Below are 17,820 nucleotides of genomic sequence, written 5' to 3' on the forward strand. Positions count from 1 at the left end.
GCTTTGCTTTTTCAGGGTGTCAAATAATGAGGGTGTTTTTTTTTTTTTTTCTTATGACATTATTGAATGCGACAATCATTTAAACTCACAATCACATTATATTATTGAAGTATATTAATCAATAAATTATCCTAATGTATTTTAACAGGATTCTGTATTAAACAAGAAACAAATAATAGCATACTGTTTTATACAGATAGTTTATTTAAAAAAAAGGTTTCACTGTTACAAACTGTACAAACATGAATAAAAATGTGAATATGGCCAATCCTTAGATTGGCAGGTTTACCCTTAGGATTTTAATATCATCAATGGGACGGTCTTGTGAATTTGTTTCCACCATTCCCACACGGTTCAGTACCCCAATGCCTTGGGAAACCCGCCCAAAAATACTGTGCTTCCCATCCAACCACTGTGTAGGGCCTAGTGTCAGGAAAAACTGACTGCCGTTGGTGTCTGGGCCGGCATTGGCCATCGCTAATATACCAGCTCCTAGAAAGAGCAAATCAGAAATCAGAATACTAGAACATTGGAAGGTTTGGTTGCACCAGTATCAGCACTAGCCCCACAGGGTCTACAAACCACACAGATATTTCTAAATGTAACCAGACACAAAATAATAAATAAATTGAGATTATTACTGTGGTACAACACACAATAATAATTTCAAAAAATGACTTTGCCTCCATGGTATGAAAGGGGTTGTCAGATCTGCATTGGATACTGATTGGTAGATAGGAAACAGTGGCTGAGTCCACTGTTTCCTATGTACAAATCATGGAAGTTGTGATGCAAATGAAACAGACAAGGCAAACAAAAGATCTGGTGCTCTTGTGGTAACAAGCAAAGTCATTCATCAGCACAAATTTTACTGATAATGTGTCAGCTTATCATCTAATAGTAATTTAGCCCTGCGGCCAGTTTAATGCAGGGCTTCTGCATCCATCCCTGGCCTCAACAGATATAGATGATAGTGTTTTTACCAGTAAATTTCAGCTCTGGGTGAAGTTCATCCTCAAAATTTTTGCCAAATATAGATGCTCCTCCACGACCTAAAAAAAATGTAGTATTATTAGTCTGCACATGATATTAACCCACTTAAGAGGTCCACCAACATCACAAACGTTTAGCAGAGTAAAGCTAAATGAAGGAGATGTGATTAATTACAGTACAGATCATGGTGTCGTGCACGATTTAGGATGATGGTTAAACTTGCCTGTACCAGTCGGGTCTCCACCTTGAACCATGAAGTCTTTGATGATGCGGTGGAACTTCGTGTTGTTGTAATAGCCCCTTCTGGCGAGCTCAGCGAAGTTTTTGCAGGTTTGGGGGGCATGATTCCAGTACAGCTCAACCACTATAGTACCCATCCTAAAAGCGCACACACAATTTACCTCACAACTCCACACAAGACATTTATTCAGCATTCCAACAACTCGGAGACGGGAGTGCTCTGATCACATTATGCTTTAGTCGTCGGTAAAAACAAAAACGTCCTATTTCAAATGTCCACTGGTGACTTAAGCATTTTTAAAGAGTTAATGTTGAAGAATGTTAACTGAAACCCGCGACGGAAGATGCTCAGTAGCAGAACTGCCCTCTGATCTTCCCCTGACCTGGACCAGCCCGCGTGTTCTTACGTTGTTTCCAGCGCCACCGTGGGGGGCTGCCACGAGTCGGGGGGGATTCCTGACATGTCCGCACCTATATCTTAACCAGCAACAGAGAGCAGCAGTTTGAACACGCGGCTGCACTTCTGCAGCTTACACAGGAAACGTCTTCTTACTCTGATGTTTAACCATGAGCTCAGGTCACCCTCCAATCCCCCCGCAGCGCCATCTACTGGTCAGGAAGTAGCACTGAAGCGGCAGAAAAGCGTTTCGTCGGAGACCGGAAGTCCACAAACTCTCCCGTTCAGAAGACCTTCCAGGCAGGGCCGGTTCTAGACAGGCATATATGAGGGGGCAGTCAGAAATGTGAAGGAGGCACATGGTGGCGACGGAGGAGGGAAATGGGTGAGGTGGGGTGGGGGTACTCTGGATGTTCCTGGATTGCACTTTGTCAGTGTCAGGCCTCTACTCTAAGACCTGTCCAACTTGGGTGTCTAACCTGAAGATTGAGCTTAGGGTCACTGAGGCACACAAACCCTGATCACGACAAGGTGGTGATCCATCAGAAGGGGGAATAAAAACTAAACCAAAATACTCTCATCAGATTATAACTAAAAACACAACTTTACTTTGTGTCTGGATCATCCAGTCCAGCAGAGAGGCTGGCAGTGGTGCTTGTGGGATCGATGTGCTAGGTGAGACCATGTTAAAAACCGAGCCGGGATTCCATGTTCTGCTACTGGACTCAAGGAATTATTGCACAAGTGCAAATCGGCTCTAAACTCGCAGTTTATGCCTGGCTGAAAAATTTGACACCGTCTGACACCGACTGCAAAAGTGGGAAAGTTCCCTTTTTAAAATGAGCTCAAATGAATCACATGAATTCAACATAATATTTTAATGTAAATTTCCCTCTTGCGGGAATAATAAAGATTAATCTTATCTAATCTGATCTTAACAAAATGCATCACAGTTAAAAGAAACTGATTTGATCATGTAAGAATAACATGTTTGATTTAGAGTCAATGCTAAATCAACTTAGATCAACTTAATAAAAAAATTTGTCAGCAAAAAAAAAAATCTATCTGAAATAGTGGGTGAGTGGGTATCTGCACAAAAATAGCACAGAGGGAAGAAGCAAACCAGAGAGGGAACATGACATCTACTTTGAGCTGGATTTTCCAGCTAATGTACTAAATATTCAGTGTGTGGATGATTTAAGGGGGCAGGACGTTTGCTGAAGGGGCATTGCCTCCTCCTGCCCCAGTGTAGCGCCAGTGTTACGGATCAACCGGTAACTATGTTAACTGGTGACCTGCGTGTGCATGTGCTTGTGTATCCTGCAGATGCTGATGGCAGCTCATTGGTACGTTTAAGAAATTGACTCCCAAGTGAGACATGAAGGTGATGGACACTCATAGCATAAATATTTTGCTGTTAACCTGTTTTTAGATCATATTCTTGTATCCAGGCACGTGTAGACGTGACCAACGGACACCACTTGACATGAGCAAGTGGGGAAACTTTCATTTAATTTAGCACAGTTGCTGCAACAAAACACTGGATGACTTGTGTTATATCTACATTTATGACTTTTGGCAAAAAAAAGCTTACACACAGGGACATCATCTATGGGTGTGGCCAACATGCTCACAGTGAGGGAGCAAAATAAATCAAACAAACAAATAAATAAAAAGGTTTATTTAAGGCTTGATTGAATCAAGCATCCCATATCAGTAAGAGTATAATACCAAAATACATATTTAAAGATTAAAAAGGAAAAATATGAAAAGGAATTATGATTAGTTCTTCTAGCCTCTGTTTTCAACAGAAGACAATGTTAAGCAGGTTCAGAGCCACCAACAGCACAACACAACCCCTCCAAACACACACCACAAACAAACATATATCCTGGCAGCCAACAAGGATATATGATTCCCCATGTTGTCAGTTGTCCAGATGTCCTTTTTTGTCAGCAGACCGGAGGAACAACCACACTGTTGGTATTCGTTGATACAACGTCTGAAGAAATGTTTGGCACACAATAAAAATTGTACACTCAGTATGTACGTAGCAATAATTTTTACTGCTTCACAAATACCGCTTCACATTGCTTCACATTCATAACCTATGTTACTGTAATGGTGTTGAAGACCAGGTTTCCACCTCATTTCTGTACGCAGGTTGGCCCTCCCCTGTAGTTAATCCAGCTGCTGTCGTGTCATCTGGGAACTTCATGATAGAGTTTATATTATTCTAGTTTATTAACACTATCAGTTCTTGAGTGTAGGGGGAATATATAAAAAAATAAATGAGCGTCCTCCAGCTGGATTCGAGACACAATTTATCATTGAAGGAGAATACGTTTTATCATTTTAAATGTGTACATTTTATTTTTTGTGTATGTTTGTTTTTTTGCCCCATTTATTTATGAGTTATTTCTTGTAATATTTTAAAACAAGAACCTTGTCAGTAGTCTTTTTATAATTTACTTGCCACTTGCCCACCCCCTGGGCATCTTATGTAGAGTGGGTGGGTTCCAGAGTGTCTGCTGTATCAGAATAAACGTAAGTGAACCATTAATAAACTGTCTTCAATAAAATAGCTCTTGTGAATGCCTCAATGTACAGACAAATATTTAATTATAGCCTGCTCAAGAGTGCTCTGGACCTTGGAATAGGGCAAAGGTTCATCTTCCAACAGTCAACAAACCCTAAACACACATCCAGGTAAAAAAAAAAAAAAGCATTGGGAATGTCCTTGAGTGGCCCAGTCAGAGCCCAGATTGGAAAGATCTCTGGAAAGATGGTGTGCCAAGCTTGCAGCATCACACTCAAAAAAACTTGAGGCTGTACTTGCTGGTTGGCAAAGGTGCTAGATACACCAGTTGATGTGGTCACCAGTGATCAGTAACACTGATACTTGTCCAGGCATCAGTGCGTAATTTCAATAAACTTCTGCAGTCACAACAATTATTTCAGTCCAGGATTTTGTGTGGAAAATTGGAGAGTTAAACCACTGTATAAAATGTTATCCATGGATAAGCTGATGGTAACGGCCACTCAGTTTTTAATCTTTTTGTAAATTGTGTGGAAATGTTGTACCCTCACGTTTTCTGATGTGGTTGTTTAGGAAATGGGAAGCTTCATCATCCCCTAACTGCTTATTGCTAATAATAGGCACACACGCATACACATACATACTTATGGACAATTCAGAGTCTCCAATTCACCTTGTGTACATGGATGATGGGGGGTAACCAGAGAACCCGGAGGAAACCCAACACGATGAGAGCATGTAAACTCCACCCACTGGGATTTGAACTCAACCTTGGAGGTGTGAAGCCCATTCGTTACAATGTTGCCAGTTTTTTATGTATACATGATATAATCATAATTGTTTAAATCCCTTCTTTCTTGAGTAGTCTGTTTTTTACTGTTTATTTTTCTAACAAACTATTTTCCTAAAGGCATACACTTATTAATTGATATGTCATAATTTAAAGAATTAAAGCATAGACGCAATTAAGGTACATGAATGTTTATTGATAATCCAGAAATTGAGAAATTCACACACAGAAAAAAGAAAAGGACATTCAGCAGCTCGCAAGAAACACAGACGATCAGGTCCTCTGTGATGGACGGCATTACCAGACAGTATTAGACAAAATGGCCACATCTAAACATGCCTGGTAAGACGCCAATCAAAAGGTTTCTTTTGAGCAGGAGACACCAGGATGCAGTGCCTGTAAAACTAAATGGGTAAAATTATTGTGTAAACTTGGTTTAATTTTATTGTCATTCACGTTGACATGAACGTGGGTACGAGTAGAAGGTGAATGGACAATTTTGGTTGCATCATTTTGGCACTCCCAATTTACAATAATCCATGCAAACCAAAGAAAGATCTGGTCTTTAACAACTGCCCTTGACAAACACAAATTAAATAATGGGAATATTTAGTGAGTTTCTAGAATAGAATGAACTCTTCATTTTGAAGAAAATAAATGGAGTTTCATGCATTGAAAGTTGTGGTTATAGCTTTACCCCAACATACAGAATGAACCATGGAGGCTGTTGTATTTAGTTTTCTCACACAGAGCTCATGTGTCAGCCCTACAAAGTGCCACGCAGGTAAGGCCAGCTCAGCCAATCACAGGCTGCCAGAGAAGCTGCACATGCTCAGAAGCGGGGGGGCGGAACACTGCAGCTCGGGCAGGGACAGTCATCTAACTGGTATTTCAGAAGTGCAGGGTGGAGTGGCTCTCCTGACTTACGACATAACAGGGAGGGTGGAAGCTCTTAACAAAGGCCTGGTGTGGTGTGGGCTTCACCCACCCTTCTCCATTTGTCTGCTCTTCTTGCCTTTCATCACAGCCCAGTGCTTCTGAATGCATCTGACATATTTCAGCATCAGGCAAACCCAGACCTTAAAAACACACATTTGTTCAGAAATGACTCCAGTGGACAGGTGAGGCGTGTGGGGACCCCCTGTGAACATCATTACCAGACAGTGTTAGAACATTCAGGAACAGCCCAACACTGCCAGGTAAGATGAGCCCTGAGAGTCATATTTTCAGAAACAACAATAAAGGCCGAGACAAATTTGTGTGGCAATGAATCCTACACTATGAATGATTCTGTAGATTTGTTCAATATTTTAGGACTTTTGTGCTTGTATTAAACGGTACACCTTTTTTAGGACGTCCTTTTTTTAATCATATATGATTAAAAACCAAGATGCCAGCAGAAAGCCGTCGTCATCATTACCAGGCAGTATTAGAGAAAGCTATTACATCCAAAACTGCCTTGTAAGATGGAGACGACCCTCCATTCCCATGACGGTCCTGTACAGATAAAACCAAAGGTGGACTTTTACACTGTTGTTCCTGGGCACCCCTCGTAAACTTCAGTCCGCGTGAACAGGCGTGGAGTGGGCTCTGCTGAATGAAGATGTTATGAAGCGACGGCTCGTGGCTAATAATTAGCTACATCCAGGTGTGAGCGTTTTATGACTCGATAGTCAGATGTTATATAGCTGTTATCTCTTGCTGCTCGGCAGCGAGCGTAGAATGCATTTCCCTTTCTCCCGCAGCTTTACAGCCTTTACACGGCTTCTTCTCAAGCTACATCCTGGTGAGACGCTCCGAGATGAGCTCTGCGTGCAGATAACACCTGATACAAATCTCACACACTCTCACACCCCTGGCTAGAATTTGGGCATTTAAGAGAGAAACGCAAATGCTGAGATGGCAGCCATGAAACTGAAAGCCGTGTGGAGGGAATATGACAGAAGGGCTGTAATTGGACCCATGTGAATGTAGCAAGGGGGGAAACTGGCTTGGAAATTAGAGCAATATTTCTGATTTTCCCAGTTCCACCATTAGGGATCCCCAAGCCTTCTACAAATGAGGGAGAATAAAAAAAGAGAGAAACATTAAATAAAGTTAGGAAGAGGGCTAGTATGACAGTTAAATCCTGACTCGCAACAAACCACTTTGGTCTACGTGAACTAAGACTATAGGGTGTGATTTTCTCAAGTTCCTTTTGGTGTGTAGCTTAGGTGATGGTTGCTGTGTTACACAGGCTGTTCCTTTATCAGTTTAATTTTGAAGAAAAGGAAACCTTGTTCCCAAGATGACTTGCTACCCAAGCGCTTATGCTGGTTGTCAGCATTTCAGTCTCTGCTGGTTAAAAGGCACTTCTGTGTTTCACCAATATCTTCTGATGGAACGTGTTGGAGTTGAGGTGCCAGTGTGGAACTGCTGAGACGCCAGTGTTTTTTTTTCTAATGCCCGGGTAGGCCAGCTCTTCCTTGTGATATACAGGATGCGATTTTGTAAAGCGGCAGTATTTTGAAATCAGACCAAACAGAAAACACAACAGACTGCTTAGTCATACTGGACAAAATGGCTGTTCCCACCAGTCGAAGCAAAGCAGGGCTCTTCCCTGACCGCTCTCCCAAAGGCAGCAATTAAATGTGTGTTTTCCACATGACGCTGTCTGGGGAAAAGACAACCTAACCAAACAAATTAGGGTCACACCTAATCTTACAAATTACAACAATGAAAGGAGACCGAAACTTCTGAAGCCTCCCAGACAACGCTGCTCTGTAACAAATATGTGGCTTTTGCTGAGGACTGTGGCGGTGCTACAGGTGAAGCGAGGACATGTGAGCACAACAGAACATGCTGGGCTAACTCAATGGTAAAACCGGCCCATTTAACCAGCGTTTGCTTTTTTCTTTCTCAGTGGGATCAAAGGATTGTTTTTTTCTTCCATCTGAACATACCTAAAAGAACAAGTAAGAACAAGTCGTTCCTGTCTCATTGAAAATTTCTAAAAAAGCTAAAAAGAAATGTTTTTTTTCTCTGCTAAAGCAATTAAATGGCTTCCGTGGGGGTGTAAATCCATAAGGGACTATGTTTGACCTAATAGAATCCACCTTCCCAAACTGGTTTGTCTGGTTAAAGAATTGAATGTTTCACGGTAATTCTATTCTTTTGTGCCCTGAACAATCATTTTTACCCTGAAAGTGAGAGTGGCCTTTCTTTACAAAACCAGTCTTTTACCACCCATCAGTGCCAGATTAATCAAGTTCAGACAGTGTGTTTAAGTGTTGCTTTTGTTTATATTAAATTGCCAGATTCAAGTGTTTGTTAAAAATATGATAATATGAAGGAACAAGAAAAAATCTTTTACCCTCCTCTCTCAGCAGTTTGATGGAGTCAGAAGTCTGGAACAAGAGGTACCATTGTGCTGCTTGTTTTGCCAAAGGACTTCTCTTCCTCTTCTATATTCTTGTTGAAAGGCAAATTACATCTTGGAGGCCTCGGTTTCACAAGCTGGTTTTACATTTCATTTAAAATTACAAAAGAACCTAAAAATTAAGGACAAATTTCAGCAGCGCTCCTGTTGCTGGGAGCTTCCAGCGGCACAATCTGCGTAAAGTCTTCAAGCAGGTAGACTGACTTTGCGAAGGTCTTGGTTTACATGTACACCTTTGAGCTCAGGTGTCAGTCGCTCAGGCCGACCAATCCCGTTGCTTTCAGCTCTGACAGGTGTGTCTCCTGAGTTGTAATTGGCTGATCTGGAAACAAGGCCCACCTCCTCATAAGTCTTACTGTGTTCATACACATGACATTAGTTTTTACTGTTGGAAGCCTAAGCTCCACCCTCACATTCCCCCTTGTGCACACATTCCCCACCGGTTTTCCTGCAGGCTGTTGTACACGCCACACTATGTGAGTGTTTTCTTGGTTTATTGTTGTTTTCTGCCAATAGCCACAGATTTGGTCCCAAAATGGTGTTGTCAGCCTTTAAGTAAATGTGAGACACCTAAAGTCTCTATAAAAATCAACAGGACGAGACAAGCAAACATGAAACAAGACAAATCACACACACATATAAAAAGTTTATTAAACAGGTCCAATAGGCGGAACAGTTACACTTCTGTAGTGACAGATCTGTTGTCAGTATACTCTGACAATGGCGTTGACTGCTTATACAGCCATGTTTAAAATCTGCTCATATGTTGGCAGGACAAAGGAAAAAAGTGATTTTTCAAACCACACACATGTGCTCACCCCAGCAACCGGGTGCAGCATTCATTTGTTCTCCCAGTAATTAGTTCCACTGGGCCCTCAATGGGACATCAGGGAAAGCAGCATGCAGGGTTCAGGTGGCGGTCCCCAAAGTCCCTGGAGGAGAACTGAATATGGGGAGGTGAAGAGCCACCAAACAAGCTAATTGCAGCATCATCTCACGTCTACACATAACAGTACTTGAAACAACACCTTCATGGAAAGCAGCAATGAGCAATGGTTGTTTACCACAGCAATGCACAAAAAATATTTCATCATTATTTTTACTTAATCACTTTGAATCGATAAAAAGACCACAAGCAAAATAGTTTTAAACCGTTCTTCCACATGATGTATATGTTCTTTGTCCTTTAAATCGAACTCTTAATCTTATTTTAAAATGTAGGTGTCCTTTATTCCATTTAAAAATATTGATAATACATACAACAGATTATTCTTGACTAACTGTCCCATTTAATTTATTAAATAAGATTAAGATTTAAACGGAACGTCTTGCTACTCCTTAGCAAACTGTAACAGTACAGCTGCAAATCATTCAAAAATTTCCACGTAAAGTCACAAAAATATTTCTGTTAGACACGTGAATTTGACACGAAGATTATTAAGGAAACGGCGAAAAGAGGCCATGTTCTTAACCGGACGGCGCATCCGCACACCAGGACGGCGTCTTGAGCGGCTTGACACCGGTGTCGTGTCGCTGCGCCCTACCCGGCGCAGCACCCTACCCGTCTCGTGAGGGCACGGGGCCAGGACAGGGATTGGCTCCGCCCTCCTTCCGCGCGGTGTTTTGGAATGGAGTAGGATGTTCTGACAAGGAAGCACAACTGGTCGGATCACCTGTTCTCGTTCAAGCTTATTAAAGTCGGCTGCTGGTTGTGTCGTCGATCCCTCAGCTCCGTTTTTGCTATTGCAGGTAGGTTATTTTGCGCTAATGGTAATCATTGATTTAATCTGCTACTGTAGGCTTCGTACTGTTCGCTAAACTGGTAGAAACCTGATGTAAGTGGCTGATATTAGCTGCCTAGCCAAGTAAAAATCAAATCAAGTGGGCAGTTTGTTAAGATATATTCATAGTTGTAATCAAATGTTTATTTTATGTATGTAAGTGGGGGAACTTTTAGGAAGTGGCCGTCGGGACGGTGTTGCATGTGAACCTCAGCATCATACCTCACCATTACTAGTGTCATGTGAGCAACGGCGAGATAAAGGCCCTAAACTGCAGTTTATTGCTGTCACCTGCCTTGAAGAGCAGTGGCAGGTGACACTTTCCTAAACTGTGAGTTGATCAGATTGACGGACTGTAATCTTGTTATCTGCAAGGTGAGGGCTAAATCCTTCCATCCTGAGGTTGGATCTCTGTGGTATGGCAGTGTCTGTTAGAAATGCAGAATTGGTCAGGAATATTTGGCTGTAGCACATTGTAAAGTTAATGTAATTTTTCAGAATCATGTCCATCCTGAGGATCCACGCTCGTGAGATCTTTGATTCCAGAGGAAACCCCACTGTGGAAGTTGACCTCTACACTGACAAAGGTTAGGCAGGATTTTAAAGAAAGTTTTTATTGCTTGATTCAGTCTAATTGTGTGGCTTATGCAATTCTCATACAGATAGTGCTCACATAATTACTATTCAATTACCTTATTTAAAGTCAACATTGGATCCTGCGGCTTCTTCTGAATTTACAGGGCAGGCTGATTTGGAATGACTGGGAGTTTACCCAAATTGACATGCTTTCCTTGGATTCAGCCAATCCTGCTCTTAGACAGCCATCTGCCCTACTCCTAATTGTACCATGTTTGTAATGTGGAAAATGCAGCAGAAGACCCAAAACACTAGTGAGATGTTTCTCGGGCTGAAAGGCTGGGTCAGAAATGGCTGAGGGCACAGAAGTAGAATAAGACCATGTTGTTCTCTATAGACTATGGCTGGATAATATTCTGATAGTTCATGAAAAAGGCAATAATGCCTAAAATGTTTCCCCTGTCCATCCACAGGTCTGTTCAGGGCAGCTGTCCCCAGTGGAGCTTCTACTGGTATTTATGAAGCTCTGGAGCTTCGAGATGGTGATAAAAGCCGCTTCCTGGGCAAAGGTGTGTGTCTTCCTCGCCCTGCTCATTTTGGCTAATGGTTTGAGGAAACAAGTTTCAGTAAGGTATGCTCTGTGTTCGGCTTCTCCCATTAAGGGTCACCATAGCGGGTGGTTGCCCATCTAGTTGATTTGCCAAAAGATTTTTGCAGGATGCCTTCCTGACGCAACCCTCCCCATTTACCCGGGTTTGGAATTGGCACCAAAAGACACTGTCATGTGCATCACCTGTGTATGTTAACACATACTCGGTGTTATGGTGTTGAAATGCAGCGCTCTTTAGTGACTCCGGCGACTACCCGCTTCTGGAAGCCAGCTGTAGTTTTTCTTTATTTTTGAAATATCATTTATTGTAAAAAGCTCCGCCCACTTTTGCCCACTGCATGTTTTGGGCCTTTGGTTTCATGTCGTGCATGGGAGGACGAAGAAGCATGTTTATGAGTTCTCTAATCAAGTTTTAATGTGGGATTATTAAGAGTGTAAGTATGGCTCTTTGTATCTTTTAGGTGTCACAAAAGCTGTTGAGCATGTTAATCAGACTTTGGGGCCAGCCTTAATAAGTCAGGTATGGCAATGTATATTAACTTTCAAAGGACTGGTTCATTTGTCCTGAGAATTTTCCTAATTTGTAAGAATGTTTTATGTTGTCGCTTTGCCTCTTTTCTTTTTTGATGTCCCTTTAACATCTGGTTTGTATGTGTGCATGCATTTGTGCAGGGTGTATCTGTGATGGATCAGCAGAAGATTGATCAGTTGATGCTGAATATGGATGGGACAGAAAACAAGTGTAAGTTAAATCTATGGTGAGAAAGAAAGTGCTGTTTTCCAAACTTGTGCTAGATTTTGTATTTATTACTACTCTTTGGGGGGGTGTGGGGGGGGGGTTACATGTTACTGGCAGACTAACAGTAATATATTTTCTAAAATGTACTGAACGTTTGTTTAAATGATGGAATATTAGTTAACGATGACTTACTGTTTAATGATCAGCCAAGTTTGGTGCAAACGCCATTCTGGGAGTGTCACTGGCTGTGTGCAAGGCGGGAGCTGCAGAGAAAGGTGTCCCTTTGTACCGGCACATTGCCGACCTCGCTGGAAATGCAGAGGTTGTCCTTCCTGTGCCGGTGAGAACTGCACTCATCCAACATTTTCAGCAGTCAGTTTCACAGAAGAGGGGTGTGATTTCCATTGCTATCCATTTTGCTTCTTTTTAGGCCTTCAATGTGATCAATGGCGGCTCTCATGCTGGTAATAAGCTGGCCATGCAGGAGTTTATGATCCTGCCTGTGGGGGCAAGCAGCTTTAAAGAAGCCATGCGTATCGGTGCTGAGGTCTACCACAACCTGAAGAATGTTATCAAAGTGAAGTATGGCCAAGATGCCACCAATGTGGGAGATGAGGGCGGGTTTGCACCCAACATCCTGGAGAACAAAGAAGGTGAGTGTGGTCCAGAGGTAGGTAAGTGATATACTATTGTACTACTGCTACTGTAAAGGAGGATGTGTTTAAATTGTTTAAACAAATTCCTTCAGGATAAATAAAGTTATTCTGATTTACATGACTCAGCACTGGAACTGCTGAAGACTGCTATCAGTAAAGCTGGCTACACCAATGAAGTGGTGATTGGCATGGATGTGGCTGCATCTGAGTTCTACAGGGATGGAAAATACGACTTGGACTTCAAGTCACCCGATGACCCCAGCCGTTACATCAACCCTGATGAACTGGCTGACCTGTATAAGAGCTTTGTCCAGGATTATCCAGGTGCCGTTTTTCCACCTCCAAATTATCAATGCAAAATGTCCAGCTGCTGTGAAATTTTTCAAATTTTCTACATTTCACAGACACAGTGCATCCAGAAAGTATTCGCAGCGCATCACTTTTTCCACATTTTGTTATGTTACAGCCTTAATGCAAAGTGGATTTTCCCCTCAGAATTCTACACAACACACCATAATGACAATGTGAAAAAAGTTTACATACAAATTTATGAAAAAAACAACAACAACTGAGAAATCACATGTATGTAAGTACTTTACTTTATTTAGCAGACGCTTTTATCAAAACGACTTACAAGAGGAAGACACCAGCAATTCTCGTTCGATTTCTATAGAATATTGAGTTTACAAACTAAGAGCCCTGATAAGGCTTAGACTTGTCAGTGAAGAGCATGCTCGGGGATTGTTAGGTGCTAGACTAAGAAAAATTATAATGTATTTATACATTTTTGTATTGTTTGTGCAATGTGTACGCATGTGCGTGTGTAAGTGTTAGATTTGTCTGTAATATTTTTTGAATAAGAGGGTTTTCACCTGCTTCTTAAAAGTGGTGATAGTCTCGGCTAGTCGTGTGGAGGAGGGCAGGTTGTTCCACCAGTAAGTATTCACAGCCTTTGTTCAATTCTTTGTTGATGCACCTTTGGCATCAATTACAGCCTCAGGTCTTTTTGAATATGAAGCTTGGCACACCTATCCTTGGCCAGTTTTGCCCATTCCACTTTACAAAACCTATAAAGCTACATCAGGTTGGATAGGAAGTGTCTGTGCACAGCCATTTTAAGATCTCCCCAGAGATGTTCGATCGGATTCAAGTCTGGGCTCTGGCTGGGCTACTCAAGAACATTCACAGAGTTGTCCTAAAGTCACTCATTAAATATATTGGCTGTGTGCTTATGGTCATTGTCCTATATGGTCTATCCTATTCCCTCTATCCCGACTAGTCTCACAGTTCCTGCAGCATGTTCCTAGTCATCCCCACAGCAATGATGCTGCCGACACCATGCTTCACTGTAAGGATGGTATTGGCCTGGTGATGACGATGCCTGGTTTCCAAATTTCCTCCTAACATGACGCCTGGCAATGTATATTAACTTTCAAAAGACTGGTTCATTTGTCCTGAGAATTTTCCTAATTTGTAAGAAAGATTTTGTTTTATGTTGTCACTTTGCCTCTTTACTTTTTTGACGCCTGGCATTCACACCAAAGAGTTCAATCTTTGTCTCATCAGGCAGCTTGGGGGTTTGGGGTTCGAACTGGCAACCTTCCGATTACAGGGCCGCTTCCTTAACCACTAGGCAACCACTGCCTCATTTTCTTCTGTCTGACCACCCTACCATACAGGGCTTATTGGTGGATTGCTGCAGAGATAGGAAAACCTTCTAGAAGGACTACTCTGTCCACAGAAAACCTCTGGAGCGCTGAAAGAGTGACCATTGGGTTCTTGATCACCTACCTGACTAAGTCTCTTCTCCCAGTTTAGGTGGCCGGCCAGGTCTAGGAAGAGTCCTGGTGGTTTTGATCTTCTTCTGCTTACGGATGATTGAGGCTACTGTGCTCATTGGGACCTTCAAAGCAACAGAATTTTTTCTGTAACCTTCCCCAGATTAGTGCCTCAACACAATCCTGTCTAGGAGGTCTACAGAAAATTGCTTTGACATCATGCTTGGTTTGTGCTCCAACAGGATGCACTTGAGCTCATTTTTGAGCCCATGTACATGTGCTTTTAAAAACAAAATGGTAAAAGTAAATTTTCTTCATGCTGTCATTATGGGGTGTTGTGTGTAGAATTGAGGGAAAAATGTAATCCGTTTTGGAATAAGTCATTGTAAAAAATGTGGAAAAAGTGATGCGCTATGAATACTGTCCGGATGCACTGTATGTGGTAGATACATGAAATGACTGAACCTTTTTGCTTGTTTTCCAAAATTTGGTCCTGGACCTACCTGAAGGGTCTCAATGCAACTAACCTGCATGCAGTGAAATGGAGTAAAAGCTTTCTTTGTTTGGAAACAATTGCCTGAGACACGTTGGTCTGTTTACGGAGATAGACATAGGCCATCAAAGTCATCCTTCTTATCTGGTTTACAGTTGTGTCTATTGAAGATCCTTTTGACCAGGATGACTGGGCAGCCTGGACCAATTTTACTACCAGCTGTAGTATCCAAGTGGTAGGTGATGACTTAACTGTGACCAACCCCACCCGCATCTCTAAGGCAGAGGAGGAGAAAGCATGCAACTGCCTGCTCCTGAAGGTGAACCAGATCGGCACGGTCACCGAGTCGATGCAGGCGTACGTTTGTCCTATACACATCACTGAGAGCATACTGTGTGAAATGAAATTGTGGCAGTAAAATCTTTATTTATTTCTTTACAAATTTGGTAGAGCTCTGAATTTAGTTATTAAGATGTGTGTTTCATTCTCTCTCCTCAGCTGTAAGATGGCTCAGTCCAGCGGCTGGGGAGTGATGGTAAGCCACCGCTCTGGAGAGACGGAGGATACCTTCATTGCTGACCTGGTTGTTGGCTTGTGCACTGGCCAGGTGAGGAACAAATTGCACACATCACTCTTCATCAGATGGAAACCAATATATTTACTGGCATAATTAATATGTATTTCTTCCGCTGCTCACCAGATTAAAACTGGAGCTCCATGCCGTTCTGAACGTCTGGCAAAGTACAATCAGATTCTCAGGTAAGGGTCCATCTATTTCAGGTTATTAGTGTTTATTTAACTATCTTAATTCACACATTTGAACTACTTCTCAGTACAGTGATCTGTATCTTTTCTCATTTATGTCTAACATATTCATATCTATTCAGAATTGAGGAAGAACTGGGTGGAATGGCTCGCTTTGCAGGGAAGAACTTCAGAAACCCTCTGGCCTAACAACGTTGCAGCTGCACTGTCCCACGTTTAACAGCATCAGGGTTCCAACAGTCATTAAAAAACTGGAAAAGTCATGTAATTTGAAAATATAATTTTCTTGAAAAGTTTTGGAATACGGAATAAACATATAAAGTTACGGAAAAGTCATTGAAATCCCATTAACACCTGAATGTGTAACAGGAAGAGTGCACGAGAAACGTTTTTTCTACGTTTACAACTAAAACGTTTATAAGTAGAGCAGGTGTATAATATTTGCTCGCTTTATGTAGTGAACCACGTCACGTGGTACTGCTTGCTTTGCTTTCATATTCCAGCACCTCCGCTGCCATGTGTCTTCATGTAAATGACAGCTAATGATCTCAGATGAAGGCCCCTTTTTACTTGGGCTCGGGCTTGTGTGAAGTTGGAGGAAGAAACACTGTTGTTTAAGTTAAGCTTTTCAGGGTTCTCATAAATTTTATTCAACAATATTTTGGTAAAATATATTTTAAAATATTGGTAAATTTGTTTATTTGTTTTCAAATTTGCACAGAAACTTCAGAGAATATGTGTTCATGAAAATGTCATATAATTTTTTTTGCAAAAATGTTCAAGAACCCTGATCAGTATAGAACAAGCACTTCATGTGGCCAGTTGTAAAATAAGTAAATCATTTGAATGTAATCAATGACTTGTCTGTTGAATCTCTCATCTCCTAGCTTTTTATTTTAGCCATTTTGAGATAATTGTGTTTTGTTTGAAATTTGCTTTTAGTTTTAAACTAAATGTCTATATGATTAAATCTAAGAATAAAATATTTGTGTCAATCACTATTTAATTGAACAGCTGATGTTCGGTTCAGGGCCAGCCCATGGCATAGGCAATATAGGGAAAAGCCCATGGCATAGGCAATATAGTGTGCAATACATCCAGGGGGCTTCACAAATTAAGGAAGGAAAAAAAACTGTTTTACTATGACAATAACAAACCAACATGAATTTATCTGCTTAGCAAAGCTTATTCAGTAGGAGCCATATTAATAATGATACATAACTTTCCTATAAGGTAACCGCAGCAACCTCCTCCTCTGTGTACAGGGCTCTCAAGTGTCATGCATTGAGTGTGACCCTCACTCTTTTTAGTCTTTTGTTAAACACTCCCGCCACACATTGTATTTCTAATGCAGGAAAATAACTTGTGGGTTAAAATGCTGCAGTGCCCAATATTTCCCAGACCTTGGCACAGTAGCACCTCATTACGAAACAAGGGCGTCTGCGCTGGGTCTGGGTAAAATGCAGAACAACCACCAGTGAAAATACATCCTGGAATTCTTTGCGTTATTCTGTTATGTGTAATGAAATCTTCAGAAAAATTTGTTGATCCCCATACATCGAAGCACCGAGCATCATTTCAGTCATCTTCTGTTTTAATGTTCACCGAATTCACAATGACATCTAGCCTGCTGTTAGAGAATGTTACCCAGATAATTAGCTTCAGGTTTCTGTAGACTAAACTTTTACAGACATATTCTCACATTATAATTATCTCTCTCTCCAAATACGCTAAATCATTTTATTGAATTGTCTTTTCTTCCACAACTCTGCAATTAATAACAACACAAGTAATAAAATTGTTAATGAAAATGGTGGTAAGGGGTTTAGTGGAATGTCACTCTCACCCAGGGTTGGCAAATTTCTCAACCCCAAATGAGGGACACTTTGTTGCAGGTGCATGCGCAGATCAGCAGAAAGTGATGTGGCAGGGTATAATTCATAGCAACATGCTTACAGTACTCCATTATTGGCCAACAAATCTGATTGGAAAACAGGACTGGAGCTGCTCAGACGGGACAAATCTAAACCAGTCATGTTTTGGGA

The 17,820-nt window shown here is 41.4% G+C and overlaps 2 protein-coding genes and 1 long non-coding RNA gene across 5 annotated transcripts; 2 read left to right on the forward strand and 1 right to left on the reverse strand.

Annotated features, from left to right (window-relative positions):
• Positions 1-181: 181 nt before the first annotated feature.
• On the reverse strand, positions 182-1,819 carry ppil1 (peptidylprolyl isomerase (cyclophilin)-like 1). The gene is made up of 4 exons (XM_028969748.1): positions 1,641-1,819; positions 1,217-1,371; positions 984-1,052; positions 182-492 (listed from the first exon to the last, which is right to left on the reverse strand). The coding sequence occupies exons 1-4, from the start codon at positions 1,694-1,696 to the stop codon at positions 272-274; spliced, it is 501 nt and encodes a 166-aa protein (XP_028825581.1). The 5' UTR covers positions 1,697-1,819; the 3' UTR covers positions 182-271.
• A 5,705-nt stretch (positions 1,820-7,524) lies between these two features.
• On the forward strand, positions 7,525-9,263 carry LOC114784781 (uncharacterized). The gene is made up of 3 exons (XR_003748928.1): positions 7,525-7,781; positions 7,862-7,913; positions 8,325-9,263. It is a non-coding gene; the product is annotated as an uncharacterized LOC114784781 (long non-coding RNA).
• Positions 9,264-9,975: 712 nt separating this feature from the next.
• eno1b (enolase 1b, (alpha)) lies at positions 9,976-16,760 on the forward strand. 3 transcript variants are annotated; one of them, XM_028970444.1, is made up of 12 exons: positions 9,976-10,126; positions 10,657-10,745; positions 11,208-11,303; positions 11,806-11,864; positions 12,017-12,086; positions 12,290-12,423; positions 12,514-12,736; positions 12,866-13,063; positions 15,166-15,367; positions 15,509-15,617; positions 15,711-15,769; positions 15,898-16,760. In XM_028970444.1, the coding sequence occupies exons 2-12, from the start codon at positions 10,661-10,663 to the stop codon at positions 15,962-15,964; spliced, it is 1,302 nt and encodes a 433-aa protein (XP_028826277.1). In that variant the 5' UTR covers positions 9,976-10,126; positions 10,657-10,660; the 3' UTR covers positions 15,965-16,760. The 3 variants fall into 3 exon arrangements, with proteins under 3 accessions (XP_028826277.1, XP_028826278.1, XP_028826279.1); XM_028970445.1 differs by lacking the exon at positions 9,976-10,126 and adding an exon at positions 10,526-10,574; XM_028970446.1 differs by lacking the exons at positions 9,976-10,126; positions 10,657-10,745 and having other exon boundaries at positions 11,230-11,365.
• The last annotated feature ends 1,060 nt before the right edge of the window (positions 16,761-17,820 follow it).

This window comes from Denticeps clupeoides, chromosome 2 (assembly GCF_900700375.1).
Source record: "Denticeps clupeoides chromosome 2, fDenClu1.1, whole genome shotgun sequence".
In the NCBI taxonomy this organism is placed as follows: domain Eukaryota; kingdom Metazoa; phylum Chordata; class Actinopteri; order Clupeiformes; family Denticipitidae; genus Denticeps; species Denticeps clupeoides.